General features: G+C 39.9%; 1 protein-coding gene across 1 annotated transcript; it reads left to right on the forward strand.

Moving 5' to 3' along the window:
- Positions 1-27,392, forward strand: HSDL2 (hydroxysteroid dehydrogenase like 2). The gene is made up of 11 exons (XM_060762492.2): positions 1-185; positions 6,367-6,530; positions 9,112-9,210; positions 10,468-10,582; positions 15,160-15,263; positions 15,890-15,988; positions 18,117-18,311; positions 20,757-20,828; positions 21,712-21,924; positions 25,604-25,732; positions 26,334-27,392. Exons 1-11 carry the CDS (start codon positions 169-171, stop codon positions 26,444-26,446), a joined length of 1,320 nt encoding a protein of 439 aa, XP_060618475.2. The 5' UTR covers positions 1-168; the 3' UTR covers positions 26,447-27,392.
- Positions 27,393-27,746: the final 354 nt, after the last annotated feature.

Genomic DNA, 27,746 nt, shown 5'->3' on the forward strand with positions numbered 1-27,746 from the left:
CCTAATGGCGGAGTGGGCGGGGCCCGATTGTTGCGTCCTTTGCCCAGCGGCTGAAGGTTCCGAGCGCGGCCTCCTCCTTCCTTCCTCTCGGGCTCCGGCCCCGCTCTCTGCCGCGCTCCCGCCTTCCCTCCCTCCCTTCCTGCCCCTTTATCACCTCCGGACCCGGAGATGCTGCCCAACACGGGGTAAGGCTACGGCGCAGGCCTCGCGCGATCGCCCTGCTCTGGGCCCACGTGGAGTTCCGTGTCTACACCGCAGAATTAACCCAGTTTCATACCACTTGGCTCAGTGGTGTTATCTTGGGAGCGCTGCAGTCCGCCGAGGCACCTGAACTTGTATAGAACTTTTAAAACTCCCAGGATCCCATAGCATTGAACTATGGCTGATAAAGTGGTATGAAACTGCGTTAATTCTACAGTGTAGGCCAAGCATGGGCAAACTTCGACCCTACAGGTGTTTTGTACTTCCAACTCCCACAATTCCTAACAGGAGGGCCAAAGTTTGCCCATGCCTTGTGTATGAAACACAAATGAATGTTATACTTTCAAGATGCCTTCTTATAATCCAGGGCTTACGTGCAAATAAAGTGTTCCAACACCTGGGGGAAAAATCCAAAATAAAAACCACATCTGGTCCCAAGCATAAAGGCTATGGATCCAAAATAATTTTAAATATTGAGAGTCCCTGCAGGCCAGTTGAGTGCTACTACTGCTGCAGGTTGAATACACTTCCTTTTGCACACACTTCAGGCCCTTCCACACAGCCCAATATCCCAGAATATTAAGGCGCAAAATCCCACAATATCTGTATTGAAGTAAGACTTCCACACAGCTGAATAAAATCCCACATTATCTGGAATATATGACAGTGTGGACTCAGATAACCCAGTTCAAAGCAGATATTGCGGGATTTCCTGCCTTAGTATTTTGGGTTCTGTGGCTGTGTGGAAGGCCCCAAAGTCCACACTCAGATAATGTGGGATTTCCTGCCTGGGATATAGGGCCCTTCTTTAGGGCCTGGTTGAAAACTTGGCGTCCCTTCATGGAATTGCTTCTTGGAAGGAGGAGGAGGGTGTGTTTGTGTAAAAATAACCAGTTGCCCAGAAGAAAAATGCCAAAGTCTATCTTGCGACAGTCTTTATTTGCTCATCCAGAAGGAGACAGAAATGGATTGCATGTTTTCCCCCCAAAGTTTGGGATGTTTATTAAGCAAACTTCTGCACAAAAGCAGGCAAAGAAGTCAGGAAGACTCAAGGCCCCTCCACACAGCCCTATAACCCAGAATACCAAGGCAGAAAATCCACAATATCTTCTTTGAACTCGGTTATCTGAGTCCACACGGTTGTATATTCCAACTCAAAGCAGATAATGTGGGATTTTATTCAGCTGTGTGAAAGGGGCCTTGGTGTTAAGTTTTGGAAATATAACACAACAAGGATCTTTGTTTTGATTATATAGATTAGAAAGGCCCCTGCTGCATTATATTTCCAGTCCTCTGATTCTTCCCTGAGTTCTATAGTTTTTTATATAAGGTTGCATACAGTAACAGGAGATTACAATTCCAGGTCTTGGGCCCCTTCCACACAGCCCTATATCCCAGAAAATCAAGGCAGAAAATCCTACATTATCAAGAGTGTGGACTCAGATAACCCAGTTCAAAGCAGATATTGTGGGATTTTCTGCCTTGATATTCTGGGATAAAGGGCTATGTGGAAGGGCCCCTTGGTCTCGTTTTTCTCAGTTCTGTTCATCAGAAAGAATGGTTGGTGTCTGCTGGTGGAGACAAAATAATTCTCTTTGTTTTGCTAACAATGTTTTGTGATCCTTGCTTTACTAATGGTGATTGTTTGTTGTTTTTATTGGGATTGTTTTCTCTGCCTCCTGCTCCTCAAACTGGCAGAGTCAGAGCAGTTCCCTTTTTAGCTCCATTTGTAGCTCCATTTGTAACAAAATTCAAATTTAAAAGGTAAATTCAGTTTGCAATTATATTCTGAATAAACCATTATTTTGGTAGATCAAGCAAGGTCATTTGATTCCAGACCAAGTTATGTTTAGTGACCTTCTTTCTGTAATCTGTAAAGGGCATAAATATTTCTTTTTTATTTATTTTTATTTTTTCTCTTAAAAAAGAGGAAAACTTTCTTCCTCTCCCCATTTAGCTTAAAAAAAAACAACCCTGGATGAAATTCTTGAAGGTCCACATACTTGCATACTGTTTTATCATGTTGAGGAAGGCACTAATCTATCCAGACCAGTAACTATTAGGACAATGGTTCCCAACCTGTGGTCCGTAGACCACCAGTGGTCCACAAGAAAAAAAGTATGGTCCATCGCCTCACCATTACTACACCGTTGCCTCGAAACCATGCAGCAGCAAGAGTAACTGGTTTCACAAAACCCTCTTATAGTGTCATGGCAAGAGGGAAGGGAGAGGCTGACTCCTAATAATAATAATAATAATAATAATAATAATAATAATAATAATAATAATATAAACTTTATTTATACTCTGCCACCATCTCCCCAAGGGGACTCGGGGCAGCTAACATGAGGCTAAGCCCAACAATTACAATAAAGCAAAAAATACAAACATACAATAATACATCAAATAACAATATAACAAAGGAAAATATAAAATAAACACAGGATATAATATGAAATAACAAAAAATTAAACAGAGTGGGCAGGGCCAATTGCAAAGGATAAAAATTTTAAAACCCTAGGTGAGATGAGTAGTGTAATTTATCTGGAAGGAGGTTCAGGTGGGACAAGCAGTGGGGTTTAATTTCGCTAAAGGGTGAGATAAAGTGCATCGAAGGGCATTTTATGCTGGATTTGGTCAAAGTATGGGATCATTATTCATACCTCAAAGGCTCTTCCTGAAAGATTACTACTACCACATCAGCTCTAGATCATTAAATATGGTTTTCTGTGGGTGAGGAGATGGCAACTACTGGATGGCATATGTTCTGTATCGGAAACTAGAACTGATGTGATCTAGGTAAAGGTAAAGGTTTTCTTCTGCCATTAAGTCCAGTCGTGTGATGGTGGTGCTCATCTCCATTTCTAAACTGAAGAGCTGGCATTGTCCATAGACACCTCCAAGGTCATGTGGCCAGCATGACTGCATGGAGCGCTGTTACCTTCCCACCTATTGAACTACTCACATTTGCATGTTTTCAAACTGCTAGGTCGGCAAAAGCTGGGGCTAATAGCGGGAGCTTCCCCCGCTCCCTAGATTTGAAGTGGTTACCTTTCGGTCAGCAAGTTTAATATCTCAGCGGTTTACCCCACTGCGAGCTCTAGTGGATGTGGTCTATCCAATGCAATTTTCTGAATCAGCACCCCAAATAACCAAACTGAATCTAAAGTTTACCAAAAACCGATTCCTAACTCTTTTGGTACTACTGTTGGAGAGTGGTCCCCGGTTAACGTGGTCCCTAGTCAAGTGGTCTCTGGTATAAAAAGGTTGGGAACCACTGGTTTAGGATCTCATTCTCATTGTAATCTTTTGGAAAAGCCATCCCACTGAAACATGGCAGGTAAAGTGGTGTCAAACTGAATTCATTCTACAGTGAATTTGCACCCTCGGACAGTGAGCTGATATCATTGTTGAAAACCAAAGCAGTCGTTCTGCGGGAATGGTCTGTGTTCCCAAAGGAAAGGCTAGGAGTAACATTCAAGCAAATAAGCAAAATGAAAATGGAATCATGTTATAGCTTGCTTGGGCTTTAACCGTGCTCGATCTTGCCTTTGTCCCCCGCATGGTTGCAAAATCCAAAGAGAGCTGCTGGTAGAATGTAACCAGGGTTAAATGACATAAACCTGCTAATCGCCTGTTCTTCTTGTCGGAGCTATGGCTTGCTCCGTATTGATGGCCAAGATAAAAATGACCTCAATTGAGAGATGTGCCATAAAGAAGCATCTAATTTTCTCAAGACATTCTCTAATTAAAAAAATAAACCAACAATACTGGGAGCGTGGTTCTGTTCTGACAGATGAATATGTAAGAGCGACAATTACTTATTTGAAAGGTCATTTACATCTCACGTCGGTCACTTGATGGTAGATCTGAAGCCTCTCTCCATTTATGATCGCACTTGCTACTTCATGTTCCAATTATTCTTCTGCAATAATGATTGCTTTGTAGTGTTTCAATTACACCTCCCCAGGCTTGTTTGACTGCATTTGAAAATTGAATGTTATCACTCAAAGGTCATCAGGGTCAGTTAGACCCCAATTGAAATGAGGGTGAAGGGATGGATTATTGTGCGTGCAAGCTAGCAGAAATCAAATTACAGTACTATAGCTGTTGGCAACTATAATTTAATTGTTACTTTTACTGTTAACTGTTGTAGCAAATACAGCTAGTCTTCCACATGCACTGTGATTAGTGGCACAGGACCCCATAAAAGTGGGAAAACTGCACATTCAAAAAAGCTATTTTTTAAACTAGAGAGAACAATACCGCATGGAGATCCAATGCCCAGAACAGGAACCTGGCAAAACTTGAAACATGGAACTAGAAATCCACTTGAAAACAAGACCATCATGAAAATCCAATGTTGATCAGACTGAGCTAGAATCCTTTTCTCATATCATATAAAACATTTCTTGTCCCATGAACTGAAAGGAAAGCATTTCTTATCTCTTTTCTTGCAGACAGACTGACCTTTGCCAATCTTGAGAACTTTGCCTTAGTTTACAAAAGTCTTGTTTTCTTTCTTCAAACTCATTAAATTCTGCACTTGACAAATCTTGTTTAGAAGACAGTTTCTCAGAGAAAGACTGCTGTGGGCCTCTCCCAGGAATTTGACTGTGGAAATCTACAGGAGAAACAGTTCAGAAGAAACCTCAGGCCTCTCAGAAAAGCCTGGGTTTGACTCAGGCCCAGAAAAACCCTCATCTCCATTGACGTCAGACACATTCATAGGCTGAACTACAACAACATCTCTCTTATGAATCTCCAGGGCCTTATCTTCCCTGCCATATAATCCAGTTTCTGAATACAGATTATTTGACAGTGTAGTCATATAATCCAGTTCAGAGCAGATAATCTGGATTCAGAATTTGGATTATATGGCAGTGGAGGTCTAGTCTAGGTCCTTTAGTATGACTCTGAGTTCTACTTCTGCTGGAAGTTGATCATAAAATCATTCTGCAGTGCCTACAAATACCGAGAGAAGTCTTCTCTTTAACAATTTCTAGGTCTTCCAACACAAATTCGTAGTTGACTTCTAGCAAAAAGGTGCACAGAAGGACCTAGAGATTTCTAGAATGAGTGAATCACATTTGCAAATAATCAAATTTAAAGAAGTCAAATCTGCAAATGTAGAGGGCTATTTCGTATTGGGTTTTTAAGCTGTATAATATTTCAGAATTTCTGGGCTGTATCAGACTAGGAATGAATATAGTGTCCCTTCTGATTTTCATTTATTGTATCAGAAGAAAATTGAGAATTGATAATACAGTTATAATGTATAGACAAACCACAAACAAAGTTTAAAAGTTGGCATTATACTAAATTTTCTTTGACCAGAAACTGGCCATTTGAGTGCCTCTGGTTTGGCTGTAAGAAGGTCCTCCGTTGTGCATGTGGCAGGGCTCTGACCACATTGTAGTAAGTAGTTGTGCACTCCGCTTTGTAGCCCCTTTTCTTGAAATTGCCTCTGCACCTTGTGATGCCAGAGCACAGTCTTCCAAGTTGCCTAGTCTTCTGTGTGCCCAGGAGGGAGTCTCTCATTTGGTATCAACCATAGATTGAGGTTCCGGAGTTTATCCTGCCGCTTTTGGACTCTTACTTGCTGAGGTGTTCCTGTGAGTATCTCTGTAGATCTTAGGAAGATATTTCTTGATTTAAGGCATTGGCATGCTGACTGATACCCGAACAGACAATGGGCTGGAGATGTCAATGCCTTAGTCCTTTCATTACAGGCTGCTACTTCCTGACGCATGTCAAGTCCCTTCTGATGTCACTAAACTACCAACAGTCCTCTCCATTTGTTATACTACTTAGGGCTGTTGTTAGGGCAGTTTAATAACATCTGGAGTGCTGCACATTTTGTGTTTCTGGACTATCAGTCCCATATTTTATTCATATGATTGCCCACCAGTTTTAGATGGGAAGCAACCAGGATGGATGTGATTGGCTTTGGGAGGCTTTGAGTTGGAGAAAAAGGTGAATTTCATGAAATCATATAATCCAGTTCAAAGCAGATCATGTGGATTATTTGCTTTGATAATCTGGATTATATGTCAGTGTAGAAGGGGCCTTAGTGACATTCCTATGGTAAACATGTTGTATTTGTTGCCAGGAGGAAAGGAAGCTTTTTCTGAAGCTGTCTTTGTTGTTTTATTTTTCCTGTAGGAAGTTGGCAGGATGCACCCTCTTTATCACGGGTGCCAGCCGTGGTATTGGAAAAGCGATTGCCTTGAAAGCGGCAAAGGATGGGGCTAATATTGTGATAGCTGCAAAGACAGGAGTGCCACATCACACACTTCCAGGGACCATCTACACTGCTGCAGAAGAAAGTAAGTTCTGACAAAGCCAAATCTGAGATTCACAGCAAGTCATTCAACGTTTAAGCCTATAATGGGTGGAAACTGGGATAATACCTCACCGAGCTGGGTTGTTTGCACTCTGTATACCTGCCTAATGATCCCTGTTGATTTACACAGAAAATTTTGTTTCTATCTTTTTTTTTCAATCAGCTGAGAATTTAACGGATGTGTCTGGGTTTCCATATTCTATGGTTGATTTTTGTGTGTCTCAGGAGCGACTTGAGAAACTGCAAGTCGCTTCTGGTGTGACATACATTCAAATATTTAAATATGACTATCATGTGGGTGTCATTTCTATTAATTTATGCTTTTCTGCATTTTGTAGTACTTGTATATTGTTGCACTATGGAGTGCTTTCTGTGAGCTACCCCGAGTCCCTTTGGGGAGATGGGATACAAATAAATTATGTTCCTCCTGCGGCCTTCTTTTCTCCAAGCGAAACATTCCCATTCCCTAAGCAGCTCCTCATACGGCTTGGTTTCCCAATTTTGGATTTTCCACTCACATTTTAAAATACTCTGAAATATTGGCTTCCCCTGCCTTTGATGCTTTGTTTTCCAAATTCTGAAGGATTCTATAGAGCTTCTTAATTATCTGATGTTTGGGAGCATTTTGTTTTCCAGCGTGCCAAGGACTAGTACCCTATTAGTGTCTATTGGCTACAACTGTTTTTTTTCTTCTTCCTGGAAACAACAGTCTTGGCAGCTGACACCTTATAAACTAGTCCTGTTCCAGGGACTCCAACTTTGAATTGCATGGTGATAGAGTCATAATTATGCCACTGACATTATTTGGTGTTTACATGGAGTGATGACCAAGGCTTCCCTCCGCAAGGAAAGGTGGCATTGAATAGGAGGCAGGTAAGTATCGTTTTGGGCAACTGGAGCACACCTTCCAGCAGAGGTGACTGTATTGAGAGCGACCTTTGTTTTTTAACCACTTTGTGCAGAGCAGTCCTTGGTGGGAAGGCAGTATGGGAAGGTTGATGCGGAAAATAATAAATAATAATAACCACATTTGTACCCCACCACCATCTCCCCAAAGGGACTCGGGGCAGCTAACATGGGGCCAAGCCCAAGCAATTACAGTAAGGCAGAATAAAATAAAATACATAAAAAACAGACGATAACATCAAGTAAAAATGCTAAACAATAACATGGTAATACAATAAAATAGCGACAATAACATAATAGAGCAGAGTATAAAATGGTACAAGGATTAAATGAGGGAGAGCTGGGCCAAATACAAAAAGTAAAAATTGTAAAACCTGTGGGTGAGATAGGTAGATAAAGTGCTGTGACTAGTGATAGACGGGCGGGATAAACAATGAGATTAATCTCCAATGAGGGATGAGATAAAGTGCGTCAGAAAGACAAATTGACACTGGGATGGGACCTGGCATGGGAATTAGTCATTCATTCTTCAAAAGCACACCAGAAAATGTCCTGATTCAATAGCAGACACCCTTTCCTAACTTTCCTCTTCCAACATTACTGTAGTGCTAAGATAGTGCAGGCTGTTGAGAGCCAAAAATGAAAGAACCAAGTGCCTCTTGATAGAGCTGGCATCTGGAATAATACCATTGGCAAAGCGTATGTAGTTTTAGTAGTTTTACTGCTTTGGATCTCTTTTTAGAGGTTTTTTTTAACGTCAGGAGTGATTTGAGAAATTGCAAGTTGCTTCTAGTGTAAGAGAATTGGCCATCTGCAAGAATGCTGCCCAGGGGATGCCTGGATGTGTTACCATCCTGTGGGAGGTTTCTCTCACGTCCCCGCATGAGAAGCTGGAGCTGACAGACGGGAGCTCACCCCACTCCCCAGAAAAGAACCGCCGAGCTTTCAGTCAGCAGTCCTGCTGGCACAAGTGTTTAACCCATTGCTATAAATCCAAATAGAAATAAATATAACAACAAAATAGGAGGCAATTGTAAATATAACAACAACAACAACAACAAAATAGGCAATTGCAGGGGACAAGGGAGTGTACCTTGTTCTGGGATTCAAGGCGATACGTTTTCAACCGCAAGTATATTCATTTCCAGGTTTTGTTTTGGTATTAAACTTCACAGCAAGTTGAGTGCTCTGAGCCTCTGAGTTAGTGTTGGACTACATTTCCCATTATCCCTTAGAACTGGCTAGTGAGCTGAGGACTGAGGAGAGTAACTGTCCAGCAACATTTGCGGAGCCATTCTTGGTTCCTCCCTTACAATATTGTGTCAAGCCAATATTGCCGCTGCCATAAAATGAGGCAAGGTCTTTGATCATTTGGTTTCAGTTGTAAACCACTTGTCATTGTCCCATGTATGCCCTTCTTTTTAAAATGCTGTATTTTTAAAATTCTAAGACTCATTTTTTTTCTTACATAAAAATCTCAAAAAATTGGGTGCTTTTTTGAATCACAGCTGCTTTTTTGTATATTTAAATAAAGTTGTTTTTTCTGGTGGTGATACTGAAATTACTATGCGTCTTACCGTTGATGGTGTCTTAGAATTGATGAAATATGGTATTTTTACCACTCCACATTGTGCCTATTTCCCTTTCTTCTTCTTCAGTTGAAGCAGCTGGAGGGAAAGCTTTACCCTGTATTGTTAACGTGAGGGAAGAAGATCAGATTATTGATGCAGTCGACCAGGCTGTCCAGAAGTTCGGAGGTAATGACCTAAATTAAAATATAAATTGTGCACTGAGCGAACAGTTAGTCCTCCACATTTGCTGGGATTAAAGACACAGGGGCCCTGTGGCACTGAAATAAAAACAATATTTGTAAACCTTTTTTTTTACTTGACAGAACACCTCTCTGTCAATCTCTAGGTCTTCAATCCTCCCTCTATGATGAACTTTCAGCAGAAGCTGACTGTAGAAACATATTAGAGGACCTAGAGATTCCTAGATAGAACTTTTAAATCAAACTCATGAATCATTTGTTAGAGATTGCAACCTTCTCAAGCCTCTATTTAATGTTTTGTCTGTTTTTAATGTGTTGTTTATTTCCTGAAGAGTATGTCTTCTTTGGTTTGCAGTTTCCTTAGCTCTATGTACTTGAGGCAGTGGGAGGGGCTGCGGACCATGTGACTAGTTCAGTGACTGTTTAGAATGCAGTTTAAAAGGATGACAGTTGTGGAATGACTGTTGAAACTTGAGTCTGTTTGTGTACAGAAGCCAATGTTCGAAGTTAGAAGTCATGTAGCCGGGGGGGGGGGGGGGGGGAGGCTTGAGGGGCTTCAGCCCCCCCCCCCCCTGAAATTCTCAGGGTGGTCCGCGAGAAGGCCTTACTGGTACATTATTTAAACTGTTATGTTTATTCATATCATGATCTGATCACCATGCTCAATATATCCCATATGCATGGGGGTATTGGGGTAACGATACAAAAGGTTTGCTAGGGTAGACCCTCTTTCACTCAGACTCAGCCCCCCCCCCCCAATCAAACTCAGCCCCTCCCGAATCAAAATCCTGGCTACGGGCCTGAATGTACCTGTATATTTAAATACATGAAGTTGTGAGTAAAACAAACATGTTATTTTAAAGAAGGCTATTTGCATATTTGTTTGCTGAGAGCGTCGACTAGAAACAAGATATTTACATGGCCAGTGTAAAGAAACACTTCTGAAACTCTGCTACCCAATAGGTTATGATCCTTTCAGGTCATGATCCCCAATAGGTCATGGTCCTAAAAGGCCATAATCCATTAGCCCAATATAATTAAGCTTGCAAAAGTCACAAAATTTATATTAATGTATTTATTTGTTGTTGTGTGCCTTGAAATGATTTCAAACCTAACGCTTATAGTTTTAAAGTCTTTCAAAAATTCAAAACAAAACAATTAGCAAAGTAAGCAAGTTGCCGGGATTTTTTAAAAAAATATGTTTTTATTATGCTAAAAATGACTTTTTTCCTAACAAAATCAGGGATAGATGTTCTTGTGAACAACGCAAGCGCTATCTCTCTGACTGGCACGCTAGAAACGCCTACAAAGAAAGTGGACCTTATGATGAGTGCCAACACCAGAGGAACTTACCTCACGTAAGTACTAATGGGCAATGTATTCCTTAAAAAAAATAATGCGCAAAGAATGCATCTCTTTTTTTTTCATCCATTAGGTTAAAGTTAGAGGTGTGATGAATGGAATTAGAGATGTCCTAGGTGAGTTGGAAGGCGTTAGGAGTCAAAAAGACATTCCCAGATTGATGCAGTGTTTAGGCTTTTTGCAGACTCTGTCCATATGACTCTCCTGTCAAGCCTACCAAGTTTACAAAATTCTTGGGAGTTTTTTCTGATACAGAGTCTACCTCTTGTGCTTGGGTAAACCTATCCATATACATTTTCAGATTCCATTTGATTAAGAACTCCACTCCCTTACCAAAGATACTGCATTTATCTTACTTAATTTGTTGAGCTTCCTTGTATCTTGACTTTTTTCTTTCTTTTGGGTTGTGCTAAATATATATTTCCAGCCTAATCCTGTCCATTAGATAGAGCAGACCAAAAACGGGCTTGTGCCACCAAACAAAATGTAGTATAAATTGTGTCCAATTTCCCTTTAATAACACTATGTAACAAAATTTGAAAAAATGTGTTTCTGGTTTGAATGTGTTATTTCCTGTTTAATTGTGCGGTACTTACTTTGAAAGTAGTTGTTCTACCCCAGAAGCTTCACTTTTGTGGCTACCACAAACTGTGTTGAATTGATTGCGACTCTGTGAGATATTCATTGAAAAACTATAGCAAAATGAGCTTCAGAATGTCCCGCAAAAACAAAGTTTTTGAAGTGCAATAAACTTTTTTCTGTGTTTTCTTAATAGAAACAATTAGGAAATGACACTTATTTTTTATTTTTTATTTTTCCTTCTTTATTTTTTCCCACCAATTTATTTTACACACACACACACACACACACAATTTTTCTACCATTTTCCCATTTTCCCCTCTCTTTTTTATATTTTCTATTTTTACCACAGTTAGTCTCCTTCCCCTTTTTTCTTTTTTACCAATCTAATTTTCCTATCCCTTTTTACTTCCCTCCCTTCTACTCCTTCCATTTTTTTCTTTATTCCTTTTTTCCTTTTCTTCCCCCTTTCCCCCCCTAAACAATCAATAAAAATTATTTAAAAAAAGGAAAATGACACTTATGACACAGGACCAATTACATAATGTAATTGTTCTAACTAGAGCTAGTAATGCAGACCTTGGACTATTCAGGCAATATCCTATTCACATACGTGATTACACAACAAAAAGTATTTATTTTTGAGTTTTAGTTTTACTTACAGTTTAGTGAGATGCCAACACTGTCTGGCCAACGAGGCTTAAGACCTTGTAAAACCATGACTCCCATGATTCCATAGCACAGAGCCATGGCAGTTAAAGTGGTGTCAAACTGTATTAATTCTAGTGTAGATGCACTTGAAGAAATGGAATCTTGGTTGGAGCTTTGCAGAATCTGGCTCGATTCTCAATGGATAGAATTACTAGCTGTTAAAAATGGTGTGGGATTCATATAGCTCAAGATCTCACATCTCAAAGCCCATTTTACTCCCTGCTCCCCCCCCCCCCCCAACCAATCAATTAATCAATCATGAAACTTTGGCTATGAACAATAATTCCCAAGTTTCTATTTTAGAACTATCGCAGGGTTGCTTTTTAAAAAAAACTTCTCAAAGCAACCCCACACAGAGCCCATTACAGTGATCCTATTTGGATGTGACTAAACCACATTGCTATAATTAGCTCCCATAACGGAGCTCTTAAAATTGAAAAATTTCTCATGAGTTCCAGTCCTTTCCTTTAGTGGATGATCATTTAGGCAGGAAAAAAATCTACTATGACTCCAGAGAAACTTCTGAATTATGAAAATAATATTTTCAAGCATTCACCAGCAAATTCTTCTTATTGCTTTTACTAAACAGCTATACCTCAACCTTTAAATTGTTGAGAAAGTTCTCGGTTTACATTTGAACAGAAATCCCAGTGGGTCAGAGCAGTTGTTTTACTAGAAAACTATATTTAAGAGACTATATTGCATTAACCAGAGCCACGGTGGTGTAGTGGGTTAAATCTCTGAGCTGCAAAACTTGCTGACCGAAAGGTCGGTGGTTCACCTGTGAAGTTGAGTGAGCTCCCATCGTTAACCCCAGCTTCTTCCAACCTATCAGTTTGAAAACATGCAAATGTGCGTAGATCAATAGTTACTACTTCTCCGAGAAGGTAACGGTGCTCCATGCAGTCATGCTGACCATATGACTTTGGAGGTGTCTATGGACAATGCTGGCTCTTTGGCTTAGAAATGGAGATGAGCACCACCCCCTAGAGTTGGACACAACTAGACATAATGTTGAGGGGAAACCTTTACCTTTACTTTACTAAATGTTCCGTACTTTTAGTCATTAGCTAGCTACTTTCTCATAGTTCCTTGCTATGCCAGCTGAGAAGATAGTTGTACATGTGACCGGGATGCACAATGGATTTTTGAAATTCTTATTCTGAAATCATCTCCCAGATGTTGGGCCATAGAAGGCATCTTGTGTATGTCTTCTACCTGTCAAAGTCTATCAGTGAAGTGCACAGCACAATGTGTATATGAAGCCTGAACACTTTTGTAAAATGCCTTGATCACAGCTTCTTAAATTCTGCGTCCCAACCCAAAATGGGGTGCCCTTAATATTGGGGTCTGGAAAAATTTGTCAACAGTATAAGCTTTCTGAATGTCACAGGGTCACACAAAGCTATTAGCAGGAACACGCAGTGTTTACAGTGGACTCTGCAGAACATGCTTCAGCTGTACGTTCCCAATGCCTGTTTGGCAAGCCTTGCAAGTGCTGATTCATTATACTATATAACAGTTTTTGTTCCTGGGTTATAAATGTCATTTCCTAAATGGTTCTATCATAAAAACATGGGAAACGTTTATTAAACTGCAAAAACTTTAACTAGTTTTGCTCTAATTTTTCAATGAATATCCCATAGAGTCTTAACCAATTCAACATAGAGTTGCTGTGAGTTTTCTGGACTGTATAGCCATGTTCCAGAAGCATTCTCTCCTGATGTTTGACCTACATCTATGGCAGGCATCCTCAGAGGTTGAGGGGTTTGTTGGAAACTAGGCAAGGGGGGTTTATATTTCTGTGGAATGTCCAGGGTGGGAGAAACGACCCTTGTCTGCTTGAGGCAAGTGTGAATGTTGCAATTGGTCACACCAAATGGCCTTGCAGTTTCAAAGACTGGCTGCTTCCTGCCTAGGGAAATTCTTTGTTGGGAGGTGTTAGTGGTCCTGATTGTTTTATGTCAGGAATTCTCCTGTTGTTTGAGTGTTGCTTTTTATTTACTGTCGTGATTTTAAAGTTTTTTTTTTTAAAAAAAACTGGTAGCTAGATTTTGTTCATTTTCATGGTTTCTTCCTTTCTGTTGAAATTCTCCACATGCTTTATGTGGATTTCAATGGCTTCTCTGTGCAGCCTGACATGGTAGTTGTTAGAGCGATCCAGCATTTCTGTGTTCTCAGATAATACGCTGTTTCCAGGTTGGTTCATCAGGTGCTCCGCTATGGCTGACTTCTCTGGTTGAGTTAGTCTGCAGTGCTTTTTTAATGTTCCTTGATTCATGTCTGGGAAATGCTGCGTTTGGTGGTCCCTATGTAGACTTGTCCACAACTACATGGTATACGGTAGACTCCTGCAGTGGTATGAAGATCCCTCTTGTCCTTTGTTGAACGCAGCATTTGTTGGATTTTCTTAGTGGGTCTGTAGATGGTTTGTAGGTTGTGTTTCTTAATCAGCTTCCCAATGAGGTCAGTGGTTCCCTTGATATCTGTTAAGAACAATTTTCCTCACGAGTGGAAAAAGTTTAAGCCCTGGCCAGATTATTTAAGTTCAGGACCTTCTCCAGCAACATGCTTTGAAATTCACATGCTGGAATTGAATCGATTTCTAACTCAAGCTGGTACTCTAATGCAGGGGTCCTCAAACTTTTTAAAAAGAGGGCCAGCTCACAGTCCCTCAAACTGTTGGAGGCCCAGATTATAATTTGAAAAAAGCATGAATGAATTCCTATACACACTGCACATTTCTTATTTGTAGTGCAAAAAGCACTTTAAAACAATACAATAATTAAAATGAAGAACAATATTAACAAATATCAACTTATTAGTATTTTAATGGGAAGTGTGGACCTGCTTTTGGCTGATGAGATAGGATTGTTGTTGTTGTTGTTGTTGTTGTGTGCTTTCAAGTCATTTCAGAGTTAGGTTGACCCTGAGCAAGGGCTGGGTAAATGACCTTGGAGGGCTGTATCCGGCCCCCGGGCCTTAGTTTGAGGACCCCTGCTCTAATGAGTGATGTAGGACCACTCTGTGGTGTATAATAATGTTCAAGCTGAACTTATATAGAACTGATAGGGATCCAGAGAAGAAGCCATTGGGGATGTCATACGAATCCTAGAACTGCAAAAGGGAAAGCAGAATGAAGATCTGAAACTTCAACAGTTGCAAGTCTCAGGATGTATGTAAAAATGGAACGTCAACATGATGGACGAAATCTTACTACAGCTGCTCATGGGAGCATACAAGCAAGCCTAGTTACCTTCTTGTGTTTTGTTTATATCTCCAGATCAAAAATCTGCCTTCCATATTTGAGAAAGAGTAAGATCGGTCATATCCTTAACATCAGCCCTCCAATAAATTTAAACCCACTGTGGTTCAAAAATCACTGTGGTAAGTATACCTTTTAACAGCGGTATAATCTGTTCAAACCCAAAGGAATGCACATCCAGCCCTCCACATTTGGAGATATAGTTGTTGCAGCTGTGGAAAGAAATCTGTTCTGAAAAACCTATGCAGATAAGAGGGACTCGGCTGAATCAGTCCAAAGTCCTCCATAGTCTGGTAGTCGGGGACCAGCCAGTGACCACAGGAACCCTTGGTAGTGCAATGGGTTAAACACTTGTCCCGGCAGGACTGAAGACCAACAGGCCGGAGGTTCGAATCCTGGGAGAGCATGGATGAGCTCCCTCTGTCAGCTCTAGCTCCCCATGCAGGGACATGAGAGAAGCCTCTCACAAGGAGTGTAAAACATCAAAACATCCGGGCATCCCCTGGGCAACGTCCTTGCAGACGGCCAATTCTCTCACACCAGAAACAACTTGCAGTTTCTCAAGTCGCTCCTGACATGAAAAAAAAGTGACCAACCGGATGTCTGTTGTATCTCTTTCTCTTTCAGACTGACTAGTCCTTCACTTTGGAATTTTTAGTCCAAAATACAGTGTTGTTATATAGAAGGCACTAAATAAATATTTCCAGTTATTTGAAGTGGCTAAATCCATCTTTGTGTGCTTTTCTAGCTTATACCATTTCTAAATATGGGATGTCGATGTGTGTGCTGGGATTATCAGAAGAATTTAAAGGTGAAGTGGCAGTTAACGCTTTATGGCCTCAAACAGGTAATTTTTTAAAAATCTATTTTTATATAGTTGAAGACTTAGTTTCAGTCATTTTGCCACATTTTAATAGAATCATAGAGCTAAAAGAGATCTTGTGGGCCATCCAGTCCAACTCCCTGTCAAGAAGCAGAAAAATTGCATTCAAAGCACCCCCGACAGATGGCCATCCAGCCTCTGTTTAAAAGCCTCCAAAGAAGGATCCTCTACCACACTCCGGGGCAGAGAGTTCCACTGCTGAACAGCTCTCACAGTTAGGTAGTTCTTCCTCATGTTCAGGTGGAATCTCCTTTATAGAGGGGAAGCATGACTTCCTTGGATCTAGACACTAGACTCGTATTGATGCAGGCTAAAATCCCATTGGCTTTTTTGCTGCCGCATGACATTGTTGGCTCATTGTTGATGTAAAAGTGTTCCGCACTGAAATATGATTTCAACATTTGGTCAAAATGTATATCAAGTAGTTTTTACAGTTTTCATTAGATACCTTTGGGATGGAGATTGCAGTTTGCTGGTGATTTTCCTTAGTTTTCTGGAGGTATCTGCTCTTTTTACTGACTCTGAAAAGAATTGAGCTTTTTCCAAATAGTAACTTTTTTGAAAATTATTTGAAAAAAATTGAGCTTTTTCCAAATAGTCGCCTGTTAAGGGCTGAAAAATGCGGTATAAAAATGAAGTAAATAAATAAATAAATAAACTTACTATTTCCAAACTTATGCATATTTCCTAAGGAACAAATGCATTGTATTTAGTGGTGATTGCTCTTAAGAGAAGAGCTTTAACTTGCTAATATTTATGATTTATCTCTATCCCACCTTTTTACTAAATATAATACAACCCCCATATGTGTTGGAAATACATTTCTGAACTTTGCGTGGATTTGTGAATTTTTTTACCACGTTTACTCAAATCTAATGCGCTTCTCAATTAAGCCAAAAAAAAGATGTGTATTAGATTTGAGTAAATACGGTAAATAAAGGACTTATGGTTGAAGAATACCATAAAGTCATGCTGGAGGATATAAAAAATGCCTAGAGTGTGGATGGTAAGTGAAGAAGTACTAAGGATTTTGACAATTGTTTGCAATTCCCCATAGCAAACTATATTCTGAATATTACCAGTAATCAACAAAGAAAAATTCCATGACAATACTGCCCATCTGCTGAGAAGCCTGTTGTTGGGAGGAGGAGAAGACAAGGCTTCAAACTACAGGAAAGGAGATTCCACCTGAACATTAGGAAGAACTTTTATTTATTTATTTATTTACTGTATTTGTATACCGCCTTTCTCAGCCAATCAGTGACTGAAGGCGGTTTCCAACAAATCAGTACATATAAAAACATAACACAGATTAAAACATTAAACAATATAAAACACCACAAAAGCAATAAAAACAACATAAGTAGCGTTTCATTATTATCAAGCATTGTCCAGTTGCATTGTCAAATCGTTCAATTTCCTATATTAGCTACTCTGCATTTGTAAATGCTTTCTCGAACAGCCATGTTTTAACTTGCCTCCGAAACGTTAAGAGGGAGGGAGCAGATCTAATCTCCCTAGGGAGGGTGTTCCATAGCTGAGGGGCCACCACTAAGAAGGCCCTGTCTCTCGTCCCTACCAAACGTAGTTGAGACGAAGGCGGGACCAAGAGCAGGGCCTCCCCAGACAATCTTAGAGTCCTCGATGGTTCGTAAGGGGAGACACATTCAGACAGGTAAGTTGGGTCAGAACCGTTCTGACTGTGAGAGTTGTTCAGCAGTGGAAATCTCTGCCCTGGAGTGTGGTGGAGATGAGCACCAAGAGAAGGGTGGAATATAAATAAAGTGTTGTTATTACAGCAAGATTAGCTAGAAATACACTGTGGTTGAAGAGGGAGGGAGGGTGGGAGGGAGGGAGAGGGAGGGAGGGAAGGTGGAGATAATGTAATATACACCAGTGTAAATTAGTATAATATCTTTAATATTTGTTGAATTATTTAGGTCTTATATGTGTAACACTTGGAATTTGGCTTACTGATCTGTGTGTATAACATAATAAAATATTTTTCAAAAGTGTTATTATTGTTGTTGTTATTATTATTATACTTAAAGCAGAAAGATCACTGCATTCTGTGTGTATGTTTTATTTTTAGCTATCTATACCTCTGCAATGGATATGTTGGGAGGCGCTGGCGTAGAAAAACAATGTAGGAAAACGGATATTCTGGCAGATGCTGCATATTGTATTTTAACAAAGCCCAAAAGTTTCACTGGGAATTTTGTTATTGATGAAAATTTGTTGAGAGAAGAAGGAATCAAGGATTTTGATGCATACGCGGTGGCCCCAGGTAATCCAATTTCCTTACAAATGGGGTTTATGCTATGTAGGAACTGCAGTCCAGCAAATACAATATTTTTGTAGTTTGTGGGTTGAATCGAGACTTAACATAAATCCATTCAGATCAGTTAATCACAGGGACTATTGATTTTGGTCATTTTCCGTTGAGTCTAAGTCTGGATCCAGCCATATGTGGTCGATTTGTAAAACCTTATCAGTCTTTCCAGATGGCCAGTTCATGACACAATAAATTACTTGCAGTTCACGGGTCATATGTGTCCATGGCTGCAATTCTGATGTGTCTGGTAATGTGTTCCTTTACAGAATATGATGTATTGTTTCTGAGGAAATGTTGTCTATTTTTCCTCAACCCTTCCCCAACATTTTTTTGTTAATATCAGCAATGTTGGAATGTTACCCTGCAAGGTGAATGGGGACAGAAAGTTGTATAGGGACAAACGCCTGCCATTGAAATATTAGAACGTGCTATATCAGGCATGGGCTGATAGGCTGCTAGGGATTGTGGGAGTTGAAGTCCAAAACAACTGGAGGGACTAGCTTTGCCCAGGCCTGCAGTAGAAGATAGCTATATTGTTATTTATCTTTTAAAAACTACATAAATAGATACTTAATACATGGACTGGTCCCCCACCTAAAGGCCCGGCTTTAGCACATCAGGTTAATCACTAGCTGCAGCTTCAGTAAATCTTGCCAACTGAAAGGGTGACAGTTCAAAGCCAGGTCAGGGTGAGCTCCTGACCTTCAACCCAGCTCCCCACCCACCTAGCGGATCAAAAACAGCAATGTGAGTAGATAAATTATTATTAAGTGGGGACCCCTGGTGACACCGTGGGTTAAACTGCTAAGTTGCTGAACTTGCTGTCTGAAAGGTTGGGCATTTAGATCTGGGGACTGGGGTGAGCTTCTGCTGTTAGCCCCAGTTTCTGCTAACCTAGCAGTTTAAACTCATGCAAATGTGAATAGATCAATAGGTACCGCTTCTGTAGGAAGATAACAGCGCTCCATGCAGTCATTCTGGCCACATGATTTTGGAGGTGTCTATGGATAACACCTGCTCTTCGGCTTAGAAATGGAGATGAGCACCAACCCCCAGAGTTGGACACGACTAGACTTAATGTCAAGGGAAACTTTTACCTTTACCTTAAGCAGGGAGATATTTTAGGCACAGCTTATGGATCAGTAAAAGGAGGAAGGTTTACAAACAAAGAAAGCTCTTTGGCAAGGAGATAGAGCAACTGCACCCCCTTGTGGCCAGAACCGAGCACAGCCTCCAAAGATACTGAAAGACAGGGAAAAGCTTATATAATGCCTCTATCTGTTGTCTGTCTTGTCATTGTACAATCGGCATTGAATGTTTGCCTAAAATATCTCCCCGCTTCTGTGACCCACCCTGAGTCCACTTTGGGGTGAGAAGGGTGGAATATACAATAAATAAATAAATAAATAAATAAATAATTTTTCACTCACAGCATCCACCCCCATGGCCAATGTTAATGGGTTGTGTGAGCTGTAGTCCACAGTGTTTGCAGTATCAAAAATGCACAATTTGTGGTATGTGAAACACATAGTTTTACCATTGTAAATGGTAGCATGGACTTCTGGAATTTATATAGGTAGTTGAGAACCATGAATTACAAATCCTGTGATGCCACATCTGAGGACTGTACAGGATAGGAAAGAAATGATATGTCAGTAATCTTTAAATTATGCTAAAAATAATAGTAGAAAAAAGGTGGAGAAGTTCACAGTGCTTTCCCTCAGTATCATCTCTTCCATTTACAAAAATTAAGCCTGGAACAGAGGAAAATGAGGACATTAAAAACTCCTGAAGCCATGATATATATATTGGCAGCACTAAACAATTGCAATAATGTGTTGTCAAAGGCTTTCATGGCTGGAATCACTGGATTGCTGTGAGTTTTCCGGGCTGTATGGCCATGTTCCAGAAGTATTTTCTCCTGAATTCTCTACCCACATCTATGGCAGGCATTCTCAGAGGTTGTGAGGTCTGTTGGAAACCAGGCTCTTGTCTGCTTGAGGCAAGTGTGAATGTTGCAATTGGCCACCCTGATTAGCATTGAATGCCCTTGCAGCTTCAAAGCCTGGCTGCTTCCTGCCTGGGGGAAATATCAAGAGAGAATGCTTCTGGAACATGGCCATACAGCCCAAAAAACTCACAGCCACCCAATTGGGACAATGTTGTCATCATATGTAGATATTATACATGTATTTGGAGGTTCGAACTCAGTCCAATTTCCAAAAGAGCTTTGTGCACATATCTATATAATGTTCGCACAGGATGTTTGATGTTAATAAAATCAAGGTTTACTGCAGCAGCCAAAATAATTCCTTGTTGAACTGCTTTAGGATTTAATGTATAGTCTAATGTGAATGATGTGAATTTTCATTTTATTATTTCACTCTGTACCTTTAGGACACCCACTGCTACCGGATTTCTTCTTGGATGTAGACCCGGATACCCTAGCGATGAAAATGGAAGCGCAAGGTGATGGTTTTGATTTCCTCTCTACTAAGGTCCTCAGTGTTGTTTATCTGAGGAAAGTATTTTGTTCTCTACCCAACAGGTTTTTGTTCAAAGGGGCAAAATTCACTAATTATTAATTGGCTATTGTTAGGACAACAACAGTTTAAAAAATGGTGCCTCAAATGTTAAACCTGTTTCTGGGTATATGTTGTACTCCAAGGCTGGGAATCACCTCTGTACTTAACACACACCCCAGTCCAAGGTAAAATACCAAAGCAGTTTATTGAAGAATATATATGAAAAGCAGTTCAGCAAATACAGTATAAAAAACCAAAGTCCAAATATCAGGAATAATCCAAAGAATTCAAAGTACATGAGTAGCATCAAAAATCCAAAACATGAGATCCAGGGAACATGGAACTAGAAATCCCTTGACGTGACAGAATTTCTGTATTTAATCACCAAGTTTCCTTGAAAGTGGCATAACATAAAGTCATCAGCATAACCATTTAAAATATACAAATATATGAACATTAAAACAGGATTAAATATAAATAGTATTAAAAATGGACATAGTGGGCCAGATTTGGCCCTTGGGCCTTGTGTTTGATGCATGTGGCATGGGCACACTTTGCCTGTTAGGAATTGTGGGAGGGCCAGAGTTTTCCCATGCTTGGCTTAGATGCACCATTTGTTGCTGATGGATCTGGGGGCAGCTTGCTTTGGGAGAATGTGAGTCATTTCTTGCTTTGGTCTGGACGTCCGAGAAGGATCCTACCATTGTTCATTGATGAACGCCTTTGGTAACCCTGTAATATTAGTTTGCTGTAAAAATAACTTTCCAAGTGCCTCTCTGGAATGCTAGAATCTAAACAAGTTCTCACCATTCATTTTGGTCCTACAGGAGCTTCTCCAGCATTCAAGGATGGAAAAAAACAAGATGTAATGAAGCATGAAGGTCCCAAGTCTGAAAGTCATGACAAAGTTAAGCATCATGTGCATTTTGCTGCAGAAAACGCAGCCGGTCCTGTAGCCGAAACATTTAAGATTATCAAAGGGGCAATTAGCGATGACGTTGTCAAATCAACCCAAGGGGTTTATCGGTTTGAATTGTCGGGTAAGAGACCTGCATCCATTTTGCCATACTATTAGACTGGATCTCCTCCTAGCATTAGTATTTGGTATTTATATTCAGTGCTGCCTGTCCAAGAAGATGCAGAATATTCTCACAGTAGGAGCAATGGTCAAGAAAACACATTCATGGTCATATTTGACGACAAAATAAATAAGAGTAATAACATTGGGTTTATAATTTGATAAAACCTGGGAATCACTGCTACTTGATAATCTATACACATAATAAAAGTGAAAATATGGCTGGAGTGTCCACTCACAGAGACAAGCTCCTGCCTCCACAAACAGCTATAGCTCCCACTACTCAGAAGACACCAATGGTCCTCCTTCCAATGACATTGCATGTTATAGTGAGTGCCGTGAACATGTACAAAAGCCCTGCCAATATCCTCCACAAACACCATACTGCCCACCACCCAAGTGAAGGCTTGCATATGGGGACAATTTCATGCTAGATTTTATGTGTTTCCTCCACCACAGGCATCCCAGTGTTCTTACTCTCTCCACTGGTGTGAAATTTTCATGACCCCGCCCACTCCTTCTCCCTTCACCTGTGCTTATTCTTTTCTATGACATACAGCAAACAGAGAAATTGATAGAGAGATTTGGGGGGAATTCACCATGATTTATTGGATTTGTAGGTACTGGGATGTATAGTTCACCTGGAATCTAAGAGCACTCTGAACTCCACCAAAGATTGACCTAGAACTAACTTGGCACATAGAAGCCCCATGACCAACAAAAAAAATACTGGATGTCTTTGGAGGGATTTATAGGAGTTGTAGTTCACCTACATCCAGAGCGCACTATGAATCCAAACAATGATGGATCTGGACCAAACTTGGCATGTATACCTGATATGCTCAAATTTGAATATTGGTGGGTTTTGAGGAGAATTGGCCTGGACACTTTGGAGTTGTAGGTACTGGGATTTATAGGTCACCTGCAATCTAAGAGCACTCTGAACTCCACCAAAGATGGACCTGGAACTAATTTGACACACAGATCTCCCATGACCAACAAAAATACTGGAGGTCTTTGGAGGAAATCCACCTTGATTTGGGGAGTTGTAGTTCACCTACATCCAGAGAGCACTGTGAACCCAAACACCGATGGATCTGGACCAAACTTGGCACACATACTTGATGTGCCAAAATTTGATTAGTGGAAGGAGTTTGGGAGTGGCATAGAACTGACCTTCCTTTCTGGGAGTTGTAGCTCACCCACAACCAGAGAAACTGTGACCTCCACCAATGGTGGACCTGAACCACAGAACTCCCATGACTAACTCAGCTTCCTGGAGGTGTTTGAGGGGACTGACTCACCATAGTGGGAGTTGTAGTTTACCCTACAGCCAGAGAGCACACTGAATCCCACCAGTGATGCAACTAGAGCAAACTTGCCCAACATAACAAACTTTTAAGTACTGATGAAGGTTTTGGAGCTAACTTGGCATGATGTGAGTTGTAGTTCACCCACAACCTTAGGCATTTGTACAACTAAAAATTTGACTTTTCAAATAACCCGGGCGATGCCGGATACCCAAGCTAGTAGAAAATAAACGACTATGAACTACTCATGAATTTTTAAGTTTAGTTTATTGAGCAGAAGTTTAGCCTCAATTAGCAAGGAAGTAAAATATAGCCATTTGATAGATGCCTTTTCTTGATGAGGTGGGAAGTCAGTTTTATAAAATCTGTTTACATGTGTGTGTGCGTGGGGATATAACTTATTATAGAGGGTGTAGGATTTGTGTTGGTTTATTTTTGTTATGCCAAAATTAATACCTATAAAGCTTTAAAATAGAAAAAATAGATAATCTGCTTTCATGTAGCTGCAAGCAAAATCACACATTTTCTTAGGGATCTACATAAAAATGGAGAATGCACCTATCTTTTTCATCACAGTTAAGAAAAGTCAATCTGAAAAAAAGAGGATAGAGGTTTTATTCAGTCATTTTCTGCTCTTGAAATTCAACTTCTCTGGGTGTATCTACATTGTAAATTAATGCAGTTTGATACCACTTTTAATTGCTATGGTGCAATGCTATGAAATCATGGGAATTGTTGTTTTGCAAAGTCTTTAACTTACTCTGATAAAGAGTACTGATGCCTCATTAACTACAAATCCCAGGCTTTGTCGCATATGAGCCATGGCAGTAAAGGTAGTATCAAACTGGATTAATTCTATAGTGTAGATGTGCACACACACCCCTGGTTTATAATTGTCAGAGTATGCGGGTTGGGAGTAATGGTTTTAAGAGAGCCTAGCATAGGGAACTACTGGGAACTCCCAGATTCAGATCCCACCTCCAGGCGCTGAAATACTGGGTAGGCTTGGGCCAATTGCCATCTCCCTATATAAATAGTATTAGTTTATCTTTCAGTTTTCAAGAGTGCATGCCAAGCATTCTAAACACAGAGGAAAAATTAGATCTATAAATACGATGGTTTGGAGCCAGACTTAGCCATGTTTATTCAGAGACCCCATTATGCTGGATGCAGACTGCGCCAAGAAAATGTTAGTCATAACTACTTAAGTACAATTAATTTCAGTGGATATACTCTATAGCCATGTCTAAATCTGGAACTAAACATTTATGTCAACAGTTCTAATTTGACTTCTGAGTGTTTTTTTGGTTTTTTTGCTGCATTTTGTTTTCAGAGGGCTCTTTAAGATGTTGTGACTTAGGGAAAGAGCAAGACATGAATTTAATCCACATGAGTGGCAGAGAAAAACCCAAAGAGTGACAAATGTCTTTCAGAAACTATTTAGGAAATGTTGCATTAAGTTAGGATCCTAACATGTCACGTTGATTATATGTTTCAAGCCACAGTATTTCTCCCTTATCACGGGTGTTAAGTTCCAGGAATACCCATGACAAGTGAAAATCCGCGAAGTAGGGAATGAATAAATATATATATATGACATTCCGAGGGTGAGGCAGAAGCGAGGAGAAATTTAAAGGCACCATGCATCTTTTTTTAGGGGGTAGCTATAAGAAATGGGCTATAAAGCCGTGATTTACATACTGCTTTGTATCTCCTCTCTCTCTCTTTTTATGATTGGCTGACTCTCTCCTGAGGGGTAGGGTGAAACCCCCTTCCACACTCCATCATTTTTGTCCCCAGAGTATATTTCCCCACCTGTATGAAGGCCTATATTTATGATCCCATTCCTTTATGAGTTTCTCCCCCACAAACTATCTGCTCCATCCCTATCTCATCCTGATTTAGTATTTTTAGTATCTTCGTTTTTATCTTGCACATGCGTCCCACTCATTGTTGTGTTATTTGTATGTATGTTGTATGTTGTATGTTGTATGTATTTTAGTGTGTTGTTATTGTGTTTTGGTTTTACTTTATTGTAATATGTTGTTGGGCTTGGCCTCATGTAAGCTGCCCCAGGTCCCCATTGGGGAGATGGTGGTGGGGTGTTAAATAAAGATTATTATTATTATTATTATTATTATTATTATTATTATTATTGCCAGGAGGCAAAAATCCATGAAACAGCGAGTCCGCAAAAAGGGGTGACATCTCTCTCCCCAGAAAAACCTGATTTATTTAAACCTCAAAGTCTCTTAAATGATTTATTTGTGAATGGAGTACGCACATGGTTAATGTATATGGTTTAATTGAATTGTGTTGTTTTTGTGTTAGGTGAAGAAGCAGGAACGTGGTATATTGATCTTAAAAACAAAGGTGGTAGTGCGGGAAGTGGAGAACCACCTGGAAAAGTGGACGTGATCATGAACATGTCTAGCAGTGACTTTGTAAAAATGTTTTCAGGTAGGTTTCGGAAAGTTTGCTTTTCTCTTGAGTTATATTTGGATTCAGCTGTTCACTTGGATGAACAATTGTGTCACTATAAGGAACATGACTCTGATCCCTATACATTGATTTGCCTGGGATGTGGATAGGGCTTTGTGTGAAATCAATAGAAAGAGTACACATATTAAAATTACATTAAAAACTATTCCTATTAAATAGAAATTTATTTATTTATTTATTTATTTGCAGTATTTATATTCTGCCATTCTTACCCTGAAGGGGACTCAGGGCGGATCACAGAACACATATACGGCAAACATTCAATACCATTATACACTGACACAGTACATAGATAGAGGTATATAGGTGTTTCCCTGGATGGATTTTCAATGTTTTTTTTAATCTTTTATATTTTATCTGCATGGTTTTTATTTTTCTCGTGTTAGCTGCTTTCAATATATTTTTTCAACACAAAGGGTGGCATATGCAATTAAGAAATACTCATTTTTAAGTAGCTAATTTTCCTAATTTTAAAACTTGGCAGATGTTTGGTTGTTAATTACAGTTATGCTAAAAACAAGGGCTGCGCGTGTATAAGCATTTCCTTCTCTCGTTTCAGGGAAACTGAAGCCAACGATGGCTTTCATGTCCGGAAAGCTGACAATCAAGGGTGACATGGCCTTAGCAATCAAGTTGGAAAAATTGATGGGCCAGTTTAATTCCAAATTGTGAAGTTAAAATGGGGGTGGTTTGTGTGTCACATTCAGCATTCAATAAATATGCCGTGCTTTGCCGTTGAAAATGCCAGTGCTTGCTTTTAAACGTATGATTATGATTGAGACATATATGTCAAGAGATGTGCCTTTTCTGTGTTTCTAATTTGACACAGATTGAAATTCCTGTTGATTAAAGTGACAAATAGATTTTGGGAAGTTTTTTTAGGATTGGTAGGCTTTTCTTTTCTTCTTACGAGAACCAATGCAACGTAATTTGCACCAATACATTAAATTCAAGGTAATCATATGCCCCATTTCCATCCATTTTCCTTTTTCTATCTTATCAGTTAATTTCTCTTGAAATTAATGCACTAGTGAGCACAAAATATACATTGCACTGATTTGACTAATTATAAATAGTTTAGAATTTTTTGTCAAAAATCAACTGCCTGAGTTTGTCTTTTGTCTCAGAAATTTGTTTCTTCATTCCAGTGCTTTGAAAAGCCCAGGCCTGGAGTGATAAACCTTCCTGCTGCATAGAATTAGAAAAACTGAAATCCTGTTGACATCAGTTCAGTGCTCCAGGGTTTGCCAGCAAATGAATTGCCTCGAAGGCACTTTGGTGATTTTGGTCCTATTATTGATGCTTTGAAAGCATAGGTGCCTTTTCAGGTTGGATATTTCCACCCTCCTTTACCTTCTGTGCAGGTTTACAATTACAGATCCATTTATTTCCTTAAGAAAATGTAACTCTCTGGAGTCAGGTTCCTGGCCTCGGGCATGAAGAAACAAAACCACAGGCATTTGCCTGAGTCTCCAGGTGCTTGTAAGATTGTCTCGGATAATAAAGAGTGTTTTAGAATGAGATCTTTTTAAGGTGAAATTGCTGCTGTGAAAACTCAGTTCCTGCCAAGTTGTCCCTACAAAAGCGATTGAAATAAAATGTGTTTTTTTCTGTATAAGTCTCTCTGCCTACTATATTTGTATGTGCTGAGTGATTCCTTTTCCAGGCTCTTTGTTACTTAACTGGGACTGTGAAGTGGGAGGTGATGCAGACGTGTCCTGAGTTCTTCCTGATAACACAGCCCAACAAAATGAAACTTCAGCGTCCCAAGTAACCCTGTTTCTGGGGGTCATTTGGACCGCTGATTCATAAAATTACATTGGATAGATAGACCACTCATGTTTCTTAGATATGGTTATCATGGTTTTCTGTGGTGAGCAGATGGTGACGAGTAGAGTTCAGAGAGTTCTGTGGATGTGTGTGAACTATAACTCTCAGAATCCAGTATCAATTCCCCCACAAACCCCTCCAG

Source organism: Anolis sagrei, chromosome 2 (genome assembly GCF_037176765.1).
Source record: "Anolis sagrei isolate rAnoSag1 chromosome 2, rAnoSag1.mat, whole genome shotgun sequence".
Classification (NCBI taxonomy): domain Eukaryota; kingdom Metazoa; phylum Chordata; class Lepidosauria; order Squamata; family Dactyloidae; genus Anolis; species Anolis sagrei.

Bases quoted from the DNA above. Each gene is read 5' to 3' on its own strand.
- HSDL2 (XM_060762492.2), top strand. The intron at 18,312-20,756 runs GTAATCCAATTT...CTGTACCTTTAG, and splicing joins TGCATACGCGGTGGCCCCAG to GACACCCACTGCTACCGGAT. The intron at 20,829-21,711 runs GTGATGGTTTTG...TTGGTCCTACAG, and splicing joins GATGAAAATGGAAGCGCAAG to GAGCTTCTCCAGCATTCAAG.